General features: G+C 46.9%; 1 protein-coding gene across 1 annotated transcript; it reads left to right on the top strand.

Moving 5' to 3' along the window:
- The first annotated feature begins 478 nt into the window (after positions 1-478).
- ESCO2 (establishment of sister chromatid cohesion N-acetyltransferase 2) lies at positions 479-19,415 on the top strand. The gene is made up of 11 exons (XM_063330777.1): positions 479-531; positions 2,320-2,388; positions 3,926-4,925; positions 7,298-7,388; positions 9,906-9,966; positions 13,292-13,421; positions 14,906-15,037; positions 15,317-15,406; positions 15,855-15,998; positions 16,764-16,951; positions 18,561-19,415. Exons 1-11 carry the CDS (start codon positions 515-517, stop codon positions 18,694-18,696), a joined length of 2,058 nt encoding a protein of 685 aa, XP_063186847.1. The 5' UTR covers positions 479-514; the 3' UTR covers positions 18,697-19,415.
- Positions 19,416-19,580: the final 165 nt, after the last annotated feature.

Below are 19,580 nucleotides of genomic sequence, written 5' to 3'. Positions count from 1 at the left end.
TAAGGTCTTCTCTTCTCCGGGCTGAACAACCACAACACTGTCAGCTTGTCAATGTCTGTTTATGGAGGATGATGCTTTTCAGAGCAGGGCTCTGGTGGCCCATTTAAAAGCAAAAGCAAGTGCTGGGCACCCCCTCGCCGCCCCCTCAGCCTTTCCAAACGCCTCTCAGTTCACCCTCCGTTCATATCCCGAAGTTCACCACCCTTGAACACCCAGGCCCCCACTGCATCGTTCACGGACTACAACTCCCATGATGCCCCGTGCTCTCCCAGCAGCGCGCAGGCGGCCCAGCGCTCGCGAGGCACTCTGGGAGTTGGAGTCCCTCTGGGCCTGTGTATGTGGCGAGCTCTGCTCTCTGATTGGCTGCAAAACGGGGTAGGGCGGGTGCAGAGCGGCGCACCGCAGTCAGGCCAATGGCAACGTAGTAAAGGTGAATGATGGGGTATTCGGCCAATGGGAAAAGGGAGGGCGGGCAGGCGGGAAGAAGGCGCGCGGGTTGGAAGGCGCGGGAGCGATGGCGGCGGCGCTGAGGTGAGGGAGTGCAGTTGGGATGGGGCTATGGGGATGTGAGCTCGGGGGGTGGCTGGGGTGGGTCTGGTGTTGTGTCGGCGGGTACGGTCTGGGAAGGGGAAGCGATGGGTGTCAGGGCCTGGTGCGGTTCTGAGGCGCCTGTGGGGTCTGAGGGGTGTGGGTGGTTCGCTGGGCCCGAGGCCTGGCGGGGTGTTTGAGGGGGCGTGAGGGCTGCGAGGCCCCGGGTTGGGGCTTTCGTGCGGTGCTGAGGTGCTCCAGGCCCCACGGACCGGTGCAGGTGGGGTGGGAGTGACAAGAGGAGCAGCGGGGGTCAGGAAGAGGGAGATTTGGATGAGATATTGGGAAGAAATTGTTTGGTGTGAGGGGGGTGAGCCCCTGGCCCAGGTTGCCCAGAGAAGCTGTGGCTGCCCCATCCCTGGAGGGGTTCAAGGCCAGGTTGGCCGGGGCTTGGAGCAACCTGGGCTGGTGGGAGGTGTCCCTGCCCAGGGCAGGGGGTGCCACTGGGTGAGCTTTAAGGTCCCTTCTAACCCAAACCGTTCTGTGATTCTATGAATACTGAGATGCCGGGCTTCGGGGATGAGGAGCTGGCTGGGAACTGGACTAAGAACATTTTGGGAAGCCGGGCAGGTGTAGAGCCCCTCTGCAGAGAGCTGGCTGTGGGATCAATGGGTTAATGGTGGAAGCAATAAGGATTGCTCCACACACACACGCACCTGTGCTCTCCTGCCAACAGTATGTCCTTGTCCTACCTTCTCCCTCTTATCTGCACCTGATATCTTACTTCCCAGGTCCCTGCAGGCTGTTGTTTTTGCCCTGTGCTTCCAAGGCATTGCCTGCCCTTCTTGAAGTTCCCCTCTGCCAGCGCTGCTCTGTCCTGAGGTTGTTCAATTCCTGCTGCAGCTCCTGGCTCCATCCTCTGCCATGTCCTTGGTGTTCCTGGGCTTGACAGCAGCTTGTCATGTCTGGGCTGTCACCAGTCACCGCTTCCCCCAAAACTGCACTGTGTTAACGCGGGCAGGTTAGGAGGAACTTCCCCCTACTGGCAGATTATTGAATAAATTATCCTTTTGAGCAGTTTATGAATATTTATTGGTAGTCTTCTTGGACACAGGGTATTTGTTTATTCTCAGGTTTCAGTTTTGAAATGCCACGTAACAGAAAATGAATATTGTGCGATAGTTGTCGCAAACTGGTAGAGATGACACAAACAGCGTTGAGTATTAAAGTGGTTTAAATGGCTACTGTGTTAATGAAGGCTAAAAACGTGTGGTTTGTGGTATTTGGTAAGGAGGGAGCTGGGAGAGAAACTCTAAAAGTCTGTTGGGCAGAGAGCTGTCTTGTCTGGAAGGTAAATGTCACCATGAAATCCTCACGGGACTAAACTGACCGTGAACACAGGCAGGAGCAAGAAGGTTTCTAGGAACTATGTTAGTGAGGTCTGGAATGAGCTTTGCGAGGGGAATGTGACAGACAGAAAGTAAAACACATTTCTGAATTATCTGACTCCATTTTAGAAAAGGGACTTTAGGATGCATCTGTCCGTGATGACAGAATTGGACTTGACCTGGAAGATCCTTTCTGCGTGCACTTGGTTTATGGCTTATGCTCGACTGAAACACAGCCCTGTGGTGTTCTAGTCCCTGTCATGCATGAACTGCTGCCACTCAGTGTTTTCTTCCCAGTTCCCCACCTTCTCTTCCTTCTTTACTAATTCTTTTTTTGTTTAGTTTTGGGTTTTTTTTTTTACTGCAAATCTATTTCAAGATACTAAAAAATGCGTTCTTGTAGGCGCTCTGATGAAGACATGGCAGCTGTTACGCCGCAGAAAAGGAGCTGCAGTTCTACGGATACCGATGGGTACGTTAACTTTTCGTATTTTTTTTCTAATAAAACCACCGTAATTGCTGCGTACAGAATAAAATAGATGTTTAAAATCCTTGAGAGCTCTTAATGTAAAGTGGAAAAGATATTAAGATCTTTCTGACACACGGTTGGCATCAACCTGTGTTTATTATTTAGTGACTTACAACATTGTGTATTGTACTGAGCATCTTGAGGGATTTCATCTAATATTTACAGAAAATGAACACAAAAATGATCTTCAGTCCATAGCAGAGCCCAGAATTAGAAACGAGAGAAAGCCATTACACTGAGCTGACACTTTGCAGGCCCACATTAGTGGGTTGCATTAATTTGCACCTTTTTTTTTTTTTTTAATAAACGTACGGTGTCTTGTTTGAGCAGTCACCTCTGTCAAGTGTGTATCGCTGTACATGACAGTCACGCACAGACCTTGCCCTGAGTAAGTCACAAAACCAGCAGAAACCTAAAACCTGATTGTTTAGAAACCTGAGAAATAAACCCCCCGATATTTGCACTTCTCTGTGTGGCTTTCCCATTTGGAAAGGCTTTGATATACAGTGCGGAAATACTGAGGTCTGCACAAATCATCTGAATAGTCTTCTAGTGTTAATAGAAAAATAGTTCCTGTGTTATGCATGCGTAAAAAATTATAGATTTTTTTTTTTTCCCCTCTAAATCCAGGGGAGGAGAAGCCAATGGCTATGAACAAAGCTCATGGCTGAGCTTTAAATGCAAAAGAATACATTATTTCTCATTCTTTTGTAACTACCAGCTGAACAAACTTTTCTCATGCTTGTCCTGTACTTCCCCCACAAAAATATTTCGGGGGGAGACCAAGAGGGAAGTTTGATTTCTGATTTTGAAGGACAAATTCCTGAGATAGGGTGTAAATACTCGCTGAGGAAACGCCTCGCTGCCCTCTGCGCCAAATATGTTACAACCAGGAATGGATGAATTTGTCCTTCGTGAAAATGTGTATCTCTTTTTGGGCAATAGGTTCAGAGGCTGTTAGTGGTTTACTGATGAGGTTTGAGATTCTGAAATAGCCGCCAGAGCCAGATTTTGGTGTAAGCCTTTTGGAAACTGGTGTAAAATATTATAAGATTCCCCCCCAGTTTTATGCGTCTTACACACGGGGGTGGGGGATGCACAAGCTTTTTCAGAGGCACAAATCTGTGTCAACAGAGTTGGTCTGAAATAAACCAGACGTTATTTTTTTTTCTCCTTAATCACAAATAATGCTGATCCTGGCAGCAGCATTCCAGAAAGTAGAATGTTGCTCCCAGGTGCTTTAACAAGTTCAGGCAGGAAACTAGATTTGCTATTTAAAAAAAGAAATATGTGAAGAATGGCCAGACAGTCTTAGGCCTTTTGATATTTGTATATTGTATTTTGGTATTTGTATTTATTCCAGGGCATATACCAGTATGAGCAACTAGGCTGAGTGAAAATTAAGTGTTATTAAGTAAAACAAGAATTGAAAACCTTTCAATAGTACATGTGATGTTTTTCTCCGTAATTATTTTTACAGTTCATCCTTAGCCTTTGAGACTCCTGTGAAAAAAAAGATGCTGGGCTTTGCTGAAGGTCGGTCTCCGCTCAAGAAATCAAGAAATAATTGGTTTGCTTCTCAAATAAAATGGTCATCGAGCTCTAGTGATGAGATGAGAGACAATGAGGATGAAAATCAGAAGCCGGTGCTGTCGAGGAGGTTGGATATTTCACCCCTCCAGGCCACCAGTGTTCCCGCAGCCGCACAGAGGGAGCCGTTGGGGCAATTCTCCCCAAAAACTGCTGCCTCCTACAAGCCCCTTGTGCCTGTGGTGTCTTTTTACAGCAAGGAAAAACGATACCTTACTCCTCTTGAGAGGAAACAACTGAACGAGAACCGCTCTTTGAGGGAGAGGAGCAGGGATGAAAATCTCCCAGCTGCCAGCAGGACTGAGAAGATGAACGTGAACTCGAGCAGGAACGCGAGCTCAAAGCCAAGCAAGCACGCGACCAGCTCCAAGCATGGCAAAACTCTCCCCAAAACGCTTAAGAAGGCCAAGGGAGACATTCCACCGGGAAAACCCAGTGTGGAGAAAGAGAATGTGAATTGCCTGATTAAAAAGAAGATGGATTCGCCCTTCAGAGTCCTGAGCATGACAGTTAAACCAGCCCTGAAACTCCAGCTGGGAGCAGCGTTCTTTTCTGCCGGGAAGAAATCGCACTCTAAAAAACCAGTTGTAGACACTAAGTCCCTGCAGGGTGACCCCAAATCTCTGCAAGAAAACAGTCAGCCCGCACCACCGACCACTGCAAAGTCTAATTCAGCAGACAGAAACAAAATTCTTGAGGCGGGAGGGGTATTGAGAAGGATTTCTGTGCCTCAGAAGAAGGAAAATGCAAACGAGGAGGACTCTAAGAGCTGTGGAAATCAAGAGAGAGATTCGGCACATGAAGGAAAAAGATCTCCACAGAAAAGCGGGAGCAACCCTAGTCCGTTTGGGGCTTCCTGGTCTGCAGGAGACAGCGATACAGAGAATGTGGTGAGTAGAAGCGTCACGAGGGCCACGGAGGCGTTCAGGTGACACACACCCAGCGTGCTGAGCAAGCTGGAAGTAACACATGCTCCGGTTATTCAGACATCGGGTGTTTATTTAGATATATTAGTGGATTTTGCCTAGGAAGACTTTCACGGATTTAGTCCTGCCTTATGAAGGCGTGAAACTGGGGGAAACCTCCAGGAAGGTCGTGTCGGCATCCCTGTCTGTCGCTAGCTCTCTGTTGAAGTGAAATACTGCATTTATTGTGGCTGAAAGAAAAGCTTTCTGCGTGAAGTTTTGGCAAAAGACAATATATATTTATTTTTTTTATCCCCCTCCCCCCCCATAAAGGACAAAACTGAAAAAGAGGTTTTTAAGCATTTTTTTTTTCTTCTTGTTTTAATAAATATAACAAATGCCAGATCTGACCTCGCTGAGCTTTGTGGGAGGTCGAACGTTACCTGCTCAAAGCTGAAGGAAGTAGGTTCTTCGCAGGAGTTCTCTTCTGTGCTCTCTGAAGCCAATTTTAGTTTTCCCCAGCCATGCGCTTCTCAGCCAGTGAAATAATTGGGCAGAGAAAGCAAAATTGTTTGTAGAGTGTCTTTATTTAGAGGCTTCTCGTGGGTCACAAGATGTTGGTTGGTGGCGCAGCCTGTGCTGGAATTCCAGCAGCGCTCACGGGCTTTGCTCTGCTTGGGGATTATCTTTTTAGCGATTATTTTCTCAGCAGGAAGGATGTGTGGTAGTTCCGCAGCCCCCTTCTCCAAGGAAGTGAGAATAAGCCCCTGTTTTTCAGGCTTTAACAATCCAACAATTAATTTTCTGAGCTGGTCTGCATTTGAAGAACTTTAACCTTTTTGTATATCACTGAAGAGCTATAAACAATTTTCATCTGTCGCTACCTTAGCAGTGACTACACCCCTGGTGATAGAAAAGTGTTGTTTTGCGTGTTTTTTTTTTTTAACCATACATTAATTTCTTGTGTAAATAATGTTTATCAGTGCTGGAACGGTTAAGCTTTGCAGCGAGTCTTGCTTATTGCCAACCAGTTAATGCTGGCCAGACCTCGCTTTTCATTTTACGATTTGCCGGAGAATTGTTTAGCTTGGGATGTGGATTTTGCTTTCCGAGGCGGTGCTTAGGTGTGAAAGGTAAAGGTGGCAATGGAGCGAGTGCAGCAATAAAATACAAATCTGGAACAGGTTTGCAAACTATTTCATTGCACTTAATGTCATATTTTGCTGGTGCGCTCTGGCGTCGGAAATGTAGAAAATGGCACTGGAATATTACTGTATTTTATACCGGGCATTGAAAGGAAGCAGTGAACAAGATGAGAAGCTGTTTTTATAGGGCTAATGTGTTTTATATTCCTGCGTTGATTCAATAAAGGGCAATTTATTGCCTCTTTTGTTCACCTGCACTGGTTTAGTATCACACTCGCATTCCTGGCTTGATTGTCAATATGTTTTTACAACGCAGCGTTAATAAAACACAACTGTTAGCTTGTGCAATCTCATCTTGTACGTGCAGTAAAAAAAAAAAAAACCAAACCTAAACTTGAAAGCATTTGATTCCGCTGGGATGGCAGTTTTTTGTGTTGGAGGTTAACCAGAAGCACAGAGCGTTTGAGAAGGGAACTTAGCGACTTCGTTACTGAACACAGGCCAAGTTTGGCCTTGATCTGGTCTCAGATTCAGCTGCAGACGGTCCTTTACCTGATAACTGTCTCGGGTTCCTGATGGGAAATAATACACTGTCATATACAAAACAAGCAGAGTTCAAGGCAAAAAAACAGTTTGGCAAACTCATTTGTATTGAACGTTTGTGAGAGGCTTCCAAAAGCTGCGAAGATGCATAGCTGGAGAGAGAATGAAGCAGAGTCCCAGAAATGCTGAGGTAAAGAAATGATATGAACCTCTACAGTTAAGATTTACTTAAAAATAAAATAAAAAAAAAAACCCCAACACATCCTGCAATAAAACAAAAGCAGGGGCGTAAGTAGGTGTTAGGGTGTAGGGAATGAAAATCCATGATCACTGTCATAAGCTGGATTGGGTCTGACAGTAGTCAAAGATGAGAAACGTCGCTATTGCCCCTCAAGGCTGTGAGTAACCTGCAGGAAACGACTTTTTCCTCAGTTCTGGGGTGCAGCATTTTCAGCGACATTTTCAAATTCAGCGATCAGATGTCATTTTAAGACCTGTGAGATGGGTTGTCTGCTAAACCGCGTTCCGTTATTGGAAAATACACTTCATAATGTCAATTAATGCTCGTCGTAACGATCACTTGAGCTGTATGTGATTCTGTAGCTGCTCTCTGAGAACTTAACTGAAGAGTTTTCTTGTTGCCCTAAATAAAATTGTCTTAATTTATAGGATGTTGATGAAATCGGTTCTTCTAAAAGCCGTGAGTCAGATGATTGCATTATGCCTTCAAGCCAATCTCCGCCAAAGGGGAATAAGCGAGGTAAGTTGGACTCTCCGTATCTTGGTCCATGACTTTTGCTGCTGCAGGAAAATGAGGCGGAGGAGGCTTTAAAAATCTCAAATTGCCGGCTTTTGCCCAGCAGGATCAACTCTGCTGAATTCCCCTCTTCTCCTATAATTTAGTGTTTAAATTTGCTGGACAGTAATGATGGAGACTGCTGTCTCTCTGATGAATCTGGTTTAGCATTAAGCAGTATGTAAACTGGTTTTTATCCTCATGTCTAACCTGTCTTTCCTCTTTGCTTTACATGGCCGATTCCCGGAAAGATTTGGGAAATTGCTGTATATGAATCCTATTATTAGGTTTTTCCCCGTTCTTTTCTCCCTGGACTGTTATCCTGATTCTTTCATCTCTCCTTTTTAAATCTTGATTATTTTTTTTTTTTAGGCATCTGACTTTTTAGTTTATTTATTTTCTCCAGGCTGAGATGTGTCTTTCCTGGTGTGATACTCCCAAACAAACCTCCATGCGAGCCTTACCAGCACTAATTAGCAGGAAGGGAGTAATTCATACTTTTCACACGCAGGGAACACATACATTTGAACAATAATTATTTGAATATGGTACTTTTTTTCCCCTCCCGGTCAACTTTGCCCCTTTTCTTATGGTTGCTTTACAGAGACCATGTTTCTCTAGTAATGCAAGGGAATTTTCAGAAGTTATATATTAATTTTAAGACACTGATTATTTTTCCTCTTGGGAATAACAAGTGAAAATAAAAAGTAAATGTGTTGGTTAAATATTATTTTATTAAGGCAAACTACAGTGTTCTCCTCTACCTGCTGTCTCACCTTCCAAGTATACGCTAACATGTGCCAATATGTTTGCAGAAGTTGAGGTCGTGTTATTTTATCCTTATTTCCTGGTTTCTCCATTTTTTCCCTTTTAAAAATAGGCAGCATTCGCTATTCCAGCCCCAGCAGCCCTGGGTTAATTCCATCCTTGCTGGTCTGAAAAGGTCTGATTTGTCTGAGAGTTCTCTTCACCTCCTTCCCCCGCTGTGGAAGTTCATATCTCCTCTGTGTCTTAATTGCGCCAATGATCTCATCACAACTAATTCTTTTATTGATGACTGAAATAAAAAGGCACCGAATGGTTTGTTCTCATTTCTCATCTGGTTTTAGTGTTTTCTCCTCTTTTGGTAGCTGAAACTTCTGGGTTTTCCCCTTACAGGATGCTTCCCTAGTCCTGTGGCCTTTCCAGGTAGAGCTCATTTAACAGTTTGGCATTTCTGCTCAGCTTTTCCCTGATTTCTATTCCCGTTGCAATTCCTTGCGTTGCCAGGGAGTGAAAAAAATCATGATTTAGCCGTGTTTGTCTCTTACTCCACTTCTTTCTGGCACATCTGGTCTTAATGTGTGTCTTGAAGAAATTGCCAGCACTCCTGAGCCTCCCCCCCCCCCCCTTTAGTCTTGCTTCACTTGGGAACTTATTTATCCGCTTTTGGAACGTAGTGAAGTTTGTTTTATTGAAGGTCACCGTTTCTCCCTGCTGCCTCCTCTTGTTCTGAGGAGTGGCGTGCTCCGTGCTGCCAGCCGCTTTTCTCTCTGCTATCTCCGGTTTTGCATGAAACACTCCTCTTACTGTGTTTTCCACCTGTTTCAAAAGCTGTTGCCATCACATTCCCAAAGATTATTTAGGAATTACATTATTTGCCTGCTGGGGCCTTTCCCAAGAAGTGTCCTGGCCCACTAAGATCCTGCGTTTCTAGGAAGCCATAGGCTTTTTATTGCTTATTAGTGTCGTCTTCATGACTCCTCACAATCTTTTCCACTATTGATATTAACAGGAGACTTTTTTATTGTGGCCTGTTTCCTAGAAACAACTGGTTCATCTTCATGGTATGTTTTCTGCAGTCTGTTAAGGCCATTTTTCTGCTTATGTATTATGTTTCTGTCATTCCTGAAGTCTCTATTTGTGAATGCGGTCACAATACAAGAGCAGAAAGCAGTCCGCTACCTAAACTTTTTACACTTGAGGGAAAATGTATTCCTAACTAATAATTTCCTTGGTTTTATTTACCCAAGTCTTTGCTAAATTACCCTGAAACTTGCAGCTTGTGTGCTGAAACCTAGTGCTGAGCCCGTCGTTTCCCAGCTTCTCTAGGATGAAGAAGCCAAAATAATGGAAAAATGGAGAAACCCCTTCTTGATTAACATTTTTAATCAATAGCCAAGGAAACACTAAACTACTGCAGCAGAAATTCCTGCTTTATAATTCCAGTGTGAGAGGGCAAAGTACCAGGTAGCCCGATCAATGTCACTGAAGCGGATTAGAGGTAATTATGGCTGGATACCACTCACGAACATAACTTTTATGTCCTGCAGCACCAACAGCTGCCCAATACTCTTATAAACTCCTGTCTCTAGAACTCAGTTTCACCGTTGTGGGTCATTTTGAAGTCTCCTTTGTATTTGAATTTCCATTTCCCTGTATCAATGTGTTCTGCAGCTACAAAGGATTCTAAACCACAATAACTTCGCTCCTCTTTTCCAGCATCTCCTTCAAGTGCTGTTGTCTACCCCATATTCACTGCACCCCCCAGCAGCAAGAAAAGGTAGGTTAATCATTATTTTAAAAAAAAAAAAAAAAAAGATACTAGTTCTAAAAACAGTAGCTTAGCTTTCTCCCAATCCCTGTGAGAATTGGAAGCCTGGAGTGTTTATTGGGTTGGCTTTATTTTCTTTTAGAGGGAAGATGAAAGACGTAAGCTGAGTTGGTTTAGGGGGATACTAGGCTGTGAACAAGGAAATACACTGCCTGTAGTACATTTCACTTGTGAATTTGTACATATTATTGAGTTTATTATTATTTCCTTTCTAGTTAAAAAAATAATAATAGTTTTCTCTTAGCTTTTGCTAATGATAAAATCATTAGAACAAAGGGGGTTGTGTCATGATCTGTTCATTACCAAGAATGACATGGCCTTGCTGGTGTTACCCCTGTGGAAGGGTTCTTGTTTATGTATGCTACTTCTGTGTGTTCTGTCTCTCCACATCTGGAGTGTCCGTAACGAGCAGCATCTTTCGGTCTTTCTGTACCGGCCTCTCATCAGCCAGAGCCCCTCGCCAGCGCTAATTACGAGCTCAAGTTGGTACCACAGTTGTCAAAACGAATTGTCTTTACTCAGTTTGCCACGGTATAGCCTCAGTGGCCGTACAATGAGCAGGAGGCATTGCTGTCCCTCGCTAGAATCTAATCAACGGCCTGGCTTTCTGTATATTTCTATATATAAATCTTTTAATTTGTGCCATAGATGGCAAACATAACGCGTGCTCATGAGTTCAGTCCACCCACCGCATCAATCGGTACGGCAGCGATGCCGCCGCATGGGCATTCTTGCCGTGTTTGGAGCAATTCTGTGTCGTAAGCAACCTTTTTGAGCTGAGCTTGTGTACGTCAGCTGGGGTGCGTGAAAATTGGACTCTGTGGGCCAGTTAAAGTGCGGGTCCCTCGTCAAATAACGCCCAGGGGGCAGGTCGGTCGCACTTCTCGGGCCTGTCTGGGGCTCTTGCAGGAGCTGGCAGCTTCTGTGTCTCTGTCACACTGTACCTCCTTTACCATCAAAGCCTACAGTATTTGTTTCTAAACTATTGAAATAACTCCCTTTTGGGGAAGGCCCCAGCTTATTAAAGTTGTACGGAGCTAAAGATCTCAGAAAGCTTGTTTACCTGCCTTGTCCTGGTGGAATACCCCTGTTCTTTAAATTTACTGTCAAACCTCTGTCTCCTGCCATCAGGTTCATTGCTTTTCCACGCTAACTCTTCCTGTGATATGCATTTCTAAATATTTCAGTGCTGTGGCCAACCTTGACCAACATCTTCACTGTTAGCACCCCGAGAAGCGGCTGTGCGCTATACACAGATCACCTGAAGTGCAAAGATCAGTAACTGCACTGGGCAAGAGTATCTTGTAGTGCACTGGGTGGTTTTTTTAACCTAAAATTTAAGAAATTTCAGTACGGCAGCACTAGGTAGCAGCACGCTCACAAATTTTGATCTAGGTGCCGAAGACGCGACAGAAGTTGTAATAAAAATGGGTGAAAAGGGGTTAACAGAAGCACCTGCTTTTCTTACACTGTCCCGTGCTCACCTGAGTGGGTCTCTCATGAACCTGCTGGGCGATGTTTAGTGTGATGGAGATGAAGCACAGGCATATGAATTTTGCTTTTTGGTTCTTGATAAATTACTTGCAGGCACTGGGACTTTTGACTCATAAGGTGTAATCGTGCTACCTGACGTCTGTGCTCCTGATTAGCTTATTTCTTCAATTAATTTGCTGCCATACTCATAGATGTCTACTGGAAAAAGAGGCTTGTTTTCCCACGCAAGAACCAGAGCTACTAATCCCTTTCCCATATTGAATCAACTTCTTGGTGCATTTTGTTAACAATAAAGGCATTCTAAGCCGAGTTTATTGTGAACATAAAAAAAAACCCAAAACCAAACCACTTAAAGTTGCTCCAAAAAGAGCCAAAATAAACCTTCCAAGGCTTGTCGCGCTACTGTCGTCCTCTGCCACGGAAGTGTTGAAAGAGAGATCCGATTGCAATATTTGCTTTGCTTCCCCTTGTGGCTTTACAAATATCTTCCGTGGTGCAAGTGGAACCCTGGAATATGTGGAAATCCTGGTGTTTGTGATTAACTGAAAATCAGTCTTGGATTTGCAGTTGTCTCCTGGGAAGCTGATGAGCACAAGCTTTTCCTACATGAAGTCTCTGCTTTGGAAATTCTCCTTAGTATCCAAATCTATAAAATTGTTTGGTGTATCTCTAAATTAATTCCATGTTAAGGGTTGCTGCACAACAGTTAACAAATTCCTGCTTTTAAGATTGCTTAAGAAATGCCACCTTACGTACAGAAGTCTAAAGGTAGGTTAGAAAAACTGTGTTGTTATTAACACCCCCAACAAGGTGCTTCCCTGTCGCTGAAGCTCACGTCGTGACCTTAAAAATTCATGTAAGGCCTCCATATCTGGGTCTGAATATGAAAAATTCCTCTTGGCCTTGCTTTGGTCTGCTCCCCTCTTTGGGAAGCTGTCCCTGCTAGATGATGGTTTTTCCTGAAATGCTGCCGATCCCCTCATCTAAAGGGGTCTTGGCGTGGTGGCGGTGGAGCAGCAATGGAGTAGAGACGTGGTCTTGGGACCCCAGGTATAGATGGAATGCGGGCTTGAGACCAAGCTATGGTGATTCTTGGGCAAAAACTTGTCACAAGTTCTTGTACACCTTGATCAAATCCTAGATGAAATGCTTTGTAGGTTATTGGAGTTCAATTTTTGATTTTCTTACTTTTTTTCCCCTTAAGGGTAGAGGGATTTTTTTTTTTTTTTTTTTTTTACAAGGGCATGTAGTGATAGGAGGAGGGGGAATGGCTTCAAACTGAAAGAGGGGAGATTGAGATGAGATATTGGGAAGAAATTCTTTGGTGTGGGGGGGGTGAGCCCCTGGCCCAGGGTGCCCAGAGAAGCTGTGGCTGCCCCATCCCTGGAGGGGTTCAAGGCCAGGTTGGACGGGGCTTGGAGCAACCTGGGCTGGTGGGAGGTGTCCCTGCCCAGGGCAGGGGGTGGCATGGGTGGCCTTTAAGGTCCCTTCCCACCCAAACCACTCTGTGGTTCTATGAGAGTGGTGCTGATGTGTGTGCACTCTGAAGTCATCTTTCCTCACAGAACGGGGAAAGCTTGAAGCATTGTAAGGTGATTTCAGATGATGGTAGTGCTGAGTCCGGCCAGGAAGGACCCTTGTCCTTGCCTCGTATCTCACTGCCCAGAGGTCTGGCACGGATCCTGGAGATGCTCAGTCACTACCCTGCCCTGGTACCTGACAAGTAATGTTAACTTTCGTCTGCAGGGACTAATTTTCATCTCTCTGAAATAATTTTCAGGACACAGGCTGTGCTGGATGAATTGAATTCTCCGTTCGGGTCCAACCCACCTGCAAAAACACCTCACACCTCGCAGAAAAGCAAGAAGGCGAAAGAGCTCAGCAAGCGCTCCAGGGATCAGATGATCATTGTAAGGTTCCCCGTGGGGCACGCTGGGTCCTCGGGGTGGCTCGGTGGTGAGGAAACAAGAAATACGTCTTGAAGCTAACCGATAAGTAGATTTCCTTACGTGTAAGCCTCAAACCAACCACGTAACAGAGCGGTGATTAACATATTTAGCACTGGACGAGGACAGGGTAGTAGCTGGGAAATACATTGTTATGGTTTCCCTGGGACTAACGCTTTATTACATTAAGAGACTTACGGAACATAATACTAAAAAAAAAAAAACCCAAAGGGGGAACTGGGCCAAGGCTGTATGGATGCTATAGGAGGGAATTTGGCTGGATCCTCTTCCTTTCCCACGGCTTCCTGGCCCGCTGTGCGAGCGGCGTCAGCCACAGCACTGCAACCGCAGTGGCAAACGTCAGCCAGGGCAGCGCTGGAGCAGGACTGTGGGACCGAGGAATGTGCGACCGAGAGCTGAGCCCTGACGCAGCTCGCTCCGCTAACGGAGCCTCTTCGGTAGCTGCACGTCCGCTGTTGCCCTGCAGCGTGGAGCGCTGATTTTGGAGTGGGAGGAGGCCAGACGGTGTTGCTGAGGCTGGCGGAGCCATCACGTGTATGGGTTTCCAGAAAAATACGCCCTCAGTGATGAGTAATTTTTTAATAAACCATTTGTTCTCACTTGGTGACATACAGATGTTTTCAAGCCCGTTTCCTGAGGGAGCGGCGCTTATGTGATCATTCTCGTCTGCTGATCTGCCCTTTTTAGCACCTTTTGAGTCGTTTGGATGATTTCTGTCAAATTTGAGACCTCACAGACACAAATTTTTGAGTGTTTTGAAAGCCGGTCCCTGCGGAAGTGAGAAACGCGGGTGAGCGCCTGTGTGGAGAGGAAGGCAGCAGCGTGGGCTCAGCAGCCATCGCTGCCCCCGACAGGGCTGGCTGGTGGCCACGAGCCCCATGAGGGACAGACTCTGGGTGCTGTGACACAAGGGGAAGCCCGAGCTGGGACATGGGGCAGGGAAAGCAGCCAGAGCAGCAAAATAAAACGAGTCCTTAACAAATTAGGCTTTATTTAAAGATCGATTTGCCATTTGCTTGCACAGCTGGCATTTGGTTCCTCCTCTCCCCCTCCGTGTGTACTGACAGAGACAAAAATGAGGTTATTTTTAGGTAACTGATGAAAAGACTATACAGAATTTTCCTTTGGTTATTTGTGGTGCTCTTCTACTTTATTTCCTCGGTGAGGATGTTGCTTATCTGTTTCGAGGTTTGTTCCGAATGATGCATTCACTGTGTCCGTTGGATGATTTGATGCTGTGTAGCTCTGAATATTCTGCAAATGAGCAAAAGCTTGTCCTCCTCTTCACAAATTCAAGCGAAAACAAATACTTGAGTCTTTGATTCCTTAATCAGTCCTTAATCTGAACGTGATTCCTTAATCATTCCTTAAACTGAACGTGGTTTTGAACAGCTTCAGAGCGCCTAACTGGCTTTGTTTCTCGCTAGGATGCTGGTCAGAAGCATTTTGGCGCTGTAGTTTGCAAGTCGTGCGGCATGATCTACACGGCTGCAAGCCCGGAGGATGAAGCCCAGCACATCCAGCACCACGAGAGGTTCCTGGAGGCGCTCAGATACGTGGTAAGGCTGGAGGAGATGGGGGAAGGTGGGGTGGGATATCCAGGTACGCTGTTGAGGCAGCTGCAGGCCGTTTTGTCATCCAGAGGGGAGGTTAAAGTGTAAGTTAAGCATTTCCAGCAACCGTCTGCCTTCATCAGTTTGATGAATGTGACTTTATTCCTGAAAGCTGGAGTGGTTCAGATTACAGCTGCTTCTGCCAGAATCTCCGCTGAATCACTTCCTCTCTCTCGCTCGACCGCTAACTTGTTTGTTTGGGGTTTTTTTTCCTCTCTGTGGCAGGGTTGGAAGAAAGAACGGGTCGTGGCAGAGTTCTGGGATGGGAAAATTGTATTGATTCTTCCAAATGACCCAAAATATGCCGTCAAGAAGGTACATGTTTGTTTATTTTGGGGTTTATAATGTAGATTAGCTTTCTGCTGGCTCGGCCCCCGGCACTACCTCAGCGTGTGATTGTACATCGCTTGCCAGCGAACAGGAGAGCCAAGTGGGGTTGTGGCAGCCATCTGGGTGGCTGTGGACACCCACCCTGACACATCCCACCCCTGCTCCCTGCGCTGAAGCTTTTTCTTACCTGACCAACACAACCTGATCCTTTCCATCCCGAGAACTGGGGTGAGAGGCAGCTGCGCTCTGTGAGAGGTTTAGGGGGATGAAGACACGAGCGAGATCCTGTTCTTTAGTGTCTGTACGTAGTTAGAGCCTGATCTGTGTAAGCACAGGATGATTTGAGGGAACAAGTCCCCTTTCTGACAGCTTCCACACCAAAGAACGCGTCTGTTAGTTCCTAACACACCTCTCTCCGCTTTTGTTCTCTTAGGCAGAAGACGTGCGGGAGATCGTAGATAATGAATTGGGGTTTAAGCAAGTTTCGTTGAGCTGCCCAGCCAAGACCAAAATATACTTGTTTGTGTCCAATGAGAAGATGATTGTTGGGTGCTTAGTGGCTGAATCAATCAAGCAGGTACGTGCTGTTAATTGTATGGGGAGGGGGTGAAATTGCAGGCTAATCACTGGGGCTGTTTGTGTCAGCAGCTTTGTAGAGAGAGACCTGGGAGTCCTGGTGGACACCAAGTTGCCCATGAGCCAGCAATGTGCCCTCGTGGCCAAGAAGGCCAATGGCATCCTGGGGGGCATCAAGAAGAGTGTGGCCAGCAGGTGGAGGGAGGTCATCCTCCCCCTCTGCTCTGCCCTGGGGAGGCCACATCTGGAGCACTGGGGCCAGTTCTGGGCTCCCCGGTTCCAGAAGGACAGGGAACTGCTGGGGAGGGGACAGCAAAGGGCTACCGAGATGATCAAGAGATGGAGCATCTCTGTGCTGAGGAAAGGCCGAGAGCCCTGGGGCTGTTCAGCTGGAGCAGAGCAGGCTGAGAGGGGACCTTATCAACGCTTGTAAATACTGAAAGGGGGGGTGTCAGGAGGATGGGGCCAGGCTCTTCTCAGTGGTGCCCGGGGACAGGACAAGGGGTAACGGGCACAAACTTGACCATGGGAAGTTCCATCTCAACATGAGGAGGAACTTCTTTGCTGTGAGGGTGGCAGAGCCCTGGCACAGGCTGCCCAGAGAGGTGGGGGAGTCTCCGTCTCTGGAGACATTCCAACCCCGCCTGGATGCGTTCCTGTGCCACCTGCTCTGGGTGACCCTGCTCTGGCCGGGGGTTGGACGGGATGATCTCCAGAGGTCCTTCCAACCCCTGCTGGTCTGATTCTGTGATTCTCATCCCCGCAGGCTTTCCGGGTGCTGTCAGAGCCAGGAGCCATGCTGTCGCCCGAGCAGGACCAGGATGTGCTGCAGCACCAGCGGGCTTGGCGCTGCTCCACGGAGCCAGAACCCGCTGTCTGCGGCATCAGCAGGATCTGGGTGTTCGGGCCGAGGCGCGGGAAGGGCATTGCCCGTCGCATGGTGGACGCGGTCAGGTAGGGAACGGCGGGAGGGCCGTGGGGAGCTGGTATCCCACCTTGGGTTTGTCCTTGCGGGGGAAAGAAACGATGATTGCAGCCAAAAGTGGTTAGAAGGAACTCACGGAAAGGGAAAAATTTGCGTCCTTAGGCAAGTCTGAAATCCCCACTTCATAGTGGAAGGATATCAAGTGGACAGATACTCTGTGTATATCTAATATTTAAGTAATGCTTTCATTTAAAATCTGACACAAGTGTGGGCCAGGCTGTTAACTGCTGGGTATAACCGGAACACAGAGCTACACAGACTGGATTTTCCAAGAGAAACTGTGCTGCTTGGGAAAAAATACTGGTGGTTTTTGTTGGTGTGTTTTTTTGTTTTTTTTTTTTTTTTAATGGAGAAGTTGATGGGCCCAAACACTTGAGTTTGGCTGGGTAGGAAATTCCGAGCTTGAAAAGTTCAAACCCAGCTGGACGGAAGAGTTAAAAACTTCCCCTTGCCTGTGATATGGACCGCCTTGAGCGGGAACTTGGTAGTTCATGAACCTGTAGTAGCACGTACAAGGGGTGATAGCTTTAAACTAAAAGAGGGGAGATTTGGATGAGATATTGGGAAGAAATCCTTTGGTGTGAGGGGGGTGAGCCCCTGGCCCAGGTTGCCCAGAGAAGCTGTGGCTGCCCCATCCCTGGAGGGGTTCAAGGCCAGGTTGGACGGGGTTTGCAGCAGCCTGGTCTAGTTGAAGATGTCCCTGCTCATGGCAGGGGGTTGGGACTAGATGGCCTTTAAAGGTCCCTTCCAGCCCAAACCATTCTGTGATTCTATACGTATATATTTTTATATATTTATAATCATTGTATCTGAAGCTCATTATCCTGAAAATTCCTCAGCTGGTGTTTGGTCTCCGGTTCCTCCTGTGGTTAGTGTTTGATGTGCCAGTAGATGTGCTACCTCTGTGCCACCTTCCAGACCCGCAGGCCGTGCGAGCCAGCTGGACCTGGGTGACCTGTGGGTGCCCAGGAGAGTCCGGGCACTGCCGTGGTAGACCTCAGGAACTGCTCCAACATATTTAACAAACTTCTACGTTTCCACATAAAACTGTATTTGGGGGACTTCTGCCCGTATTCGCTCTTAGGTTACCCTTCTTCCTAATTTTAAAATGCCTCCTGGTTCCTGATTACACCAGAATCTGAGAGGGCAAACTGGCATCTCACAGCGGTTCTCTGGTTTGAAAGCAAAGGAAAAAAACCTCCCTGAAAGGAGGGGGTAGCCAGGGGGGGTCGGGCTCTTCCTCGACAAGAGGAAACGGCCTCAAGTTGCACCAGGGGAGGTTTAGGATGGATATTGGGAACAATTTCCTCCTGGAAAGGGTTGTGAAGCATTGGAAGAGGCTGCCCAGGGCAGTGGTGGAGTCGCCATCCCTGGAGGGGTTGAAAAGCCGGGCAGACGTGGTGCTGAGGGCCATGGGGTAGTGGTGGCCTTGGCACGGTTGGGCTGATGGTTGGACTTGATCTGAAGGGTCCCTTCCGACCGTAAGGATTCTATGACAGAAGAAATAACAGCTCCCTGCTGAGGGGGGCTGGAGGGGACACCGCTGCACCCCCCCGACAGCTCTGCTCTCTCTTTCAGGAGCACCTTCATGTACGGCTGCTACCTCGGCGCCCACGAAATCGCCTTCTCCGACCCCACGCCGGACGGCAAGCTGTTTGCGACGAAATACTGCCAAACCCCGCGCTTCCTTGTGTACAATTTTATGTATAGTTAACTGAGGCGGCTTGATTATTGCAAGTTGAGGTTTGTTTAAATCGCCTAAAATAATTTGATGTTGAAATTAACGCTTCTTAAAGCGTTGTTACCTGGCTAAACGCTGTTCTCCTGCTGAGCGCTAGTTCTCCCTCCCGCCGTGAGCGAGCTGGGGGGAGAGTGTGTCACTTTGTGTACAGAGTTGTGTTGTATTTTAGTGTATGCTGTGGAACCTTGCTTGGATTTCAGGTAGGTTTTGTTTCTTCTGAGATTAAATTTTATTGCAAGTAACTTAATTTCTTTAAAAGGTGGAATTAATATAAAGATGGCTGTTTTCTCCCTGATGTGTGGGGACGTAACTCTGCGCGCTCTGCTGCGTGTGCGCTGTGAAAGGCGGGGAGTTTGCTAAACTTACGGAACAAAAAGTTGCTAAATTGATGTAAAGAGCATAAGAGGTCTTAAAATGACTGATGCGTGTCAGGATTTCCCCCGGTGGGTAAGGCCTGGAACCCTCCTGGCGTTGTGCTGCCGGGGAGAGTGCCCCAGGGGCCCCCTGCTCAATAAAATGTGTGAAATGCTGCTTTTTGAGCTGATTTCTGTGTGCGGGAGACGGAGGAAGGCTTCCAAATTCGAACGCTCTCCTCATTTGAAGGGTTCAGATGAGAAGGGAGCGGTGCCTGCAGGGAGGAATGGGACAAGTGTGTGTTGCAACCTCTTCGTCTCCAGCCAGATGAGGGCAGGAATTTCCCCAGCCAGCGGGGTTTTATTTAGTAAGTGTCCAAGAGACTGTTTGGTTTTTTTCCTTTTTTTTTCTCTTGATCCTACATCCTCTTTTCCCGTGGTACGCTTTTCTGCAGAACAACCTGGTGTGTCAGGAAACCTTCTCCTTGAGACACACCCCCACCC

This window comes from Chroicocephalus ridibundus, chromosome 3, assembly GCF_963924245.1.
Source record: "Chroicocephalus ridibundus chromosome 3, bChrRid1.1, whole genome shotgun sequence".
NCBI lineage: Eukaryota > Metazoa > Chordata > Aves > Charadriiformes > Laridae > Chroicocephalus > Chroicocephalus ridibundus.
Note: the sequence above shows the minus strand (reverse complement) of the source record. Positions and strands in the feature narration are given on the sequence as shown.

Excerpts from the sequence above, each read along its gene's own strand:
- ESCO2 (XM_063330777.1), top strand. Across the intron at positions 9,967-13,291 it reads CCCCCCAGCAGCAAGAAAAG|GACACAGGCTGTGCTGGATG; the intron begins GTAGGTTAATCA and ends AATAATTTTCAG. Across the intron at positions 15,038-15,316 it reads TGGAGGCGCTCAGATACGTG|GGTTGGAAGAAAGAACGGGT; the intron begins GTAAGGCTGGAG and ends TCTCTGTGGCAG.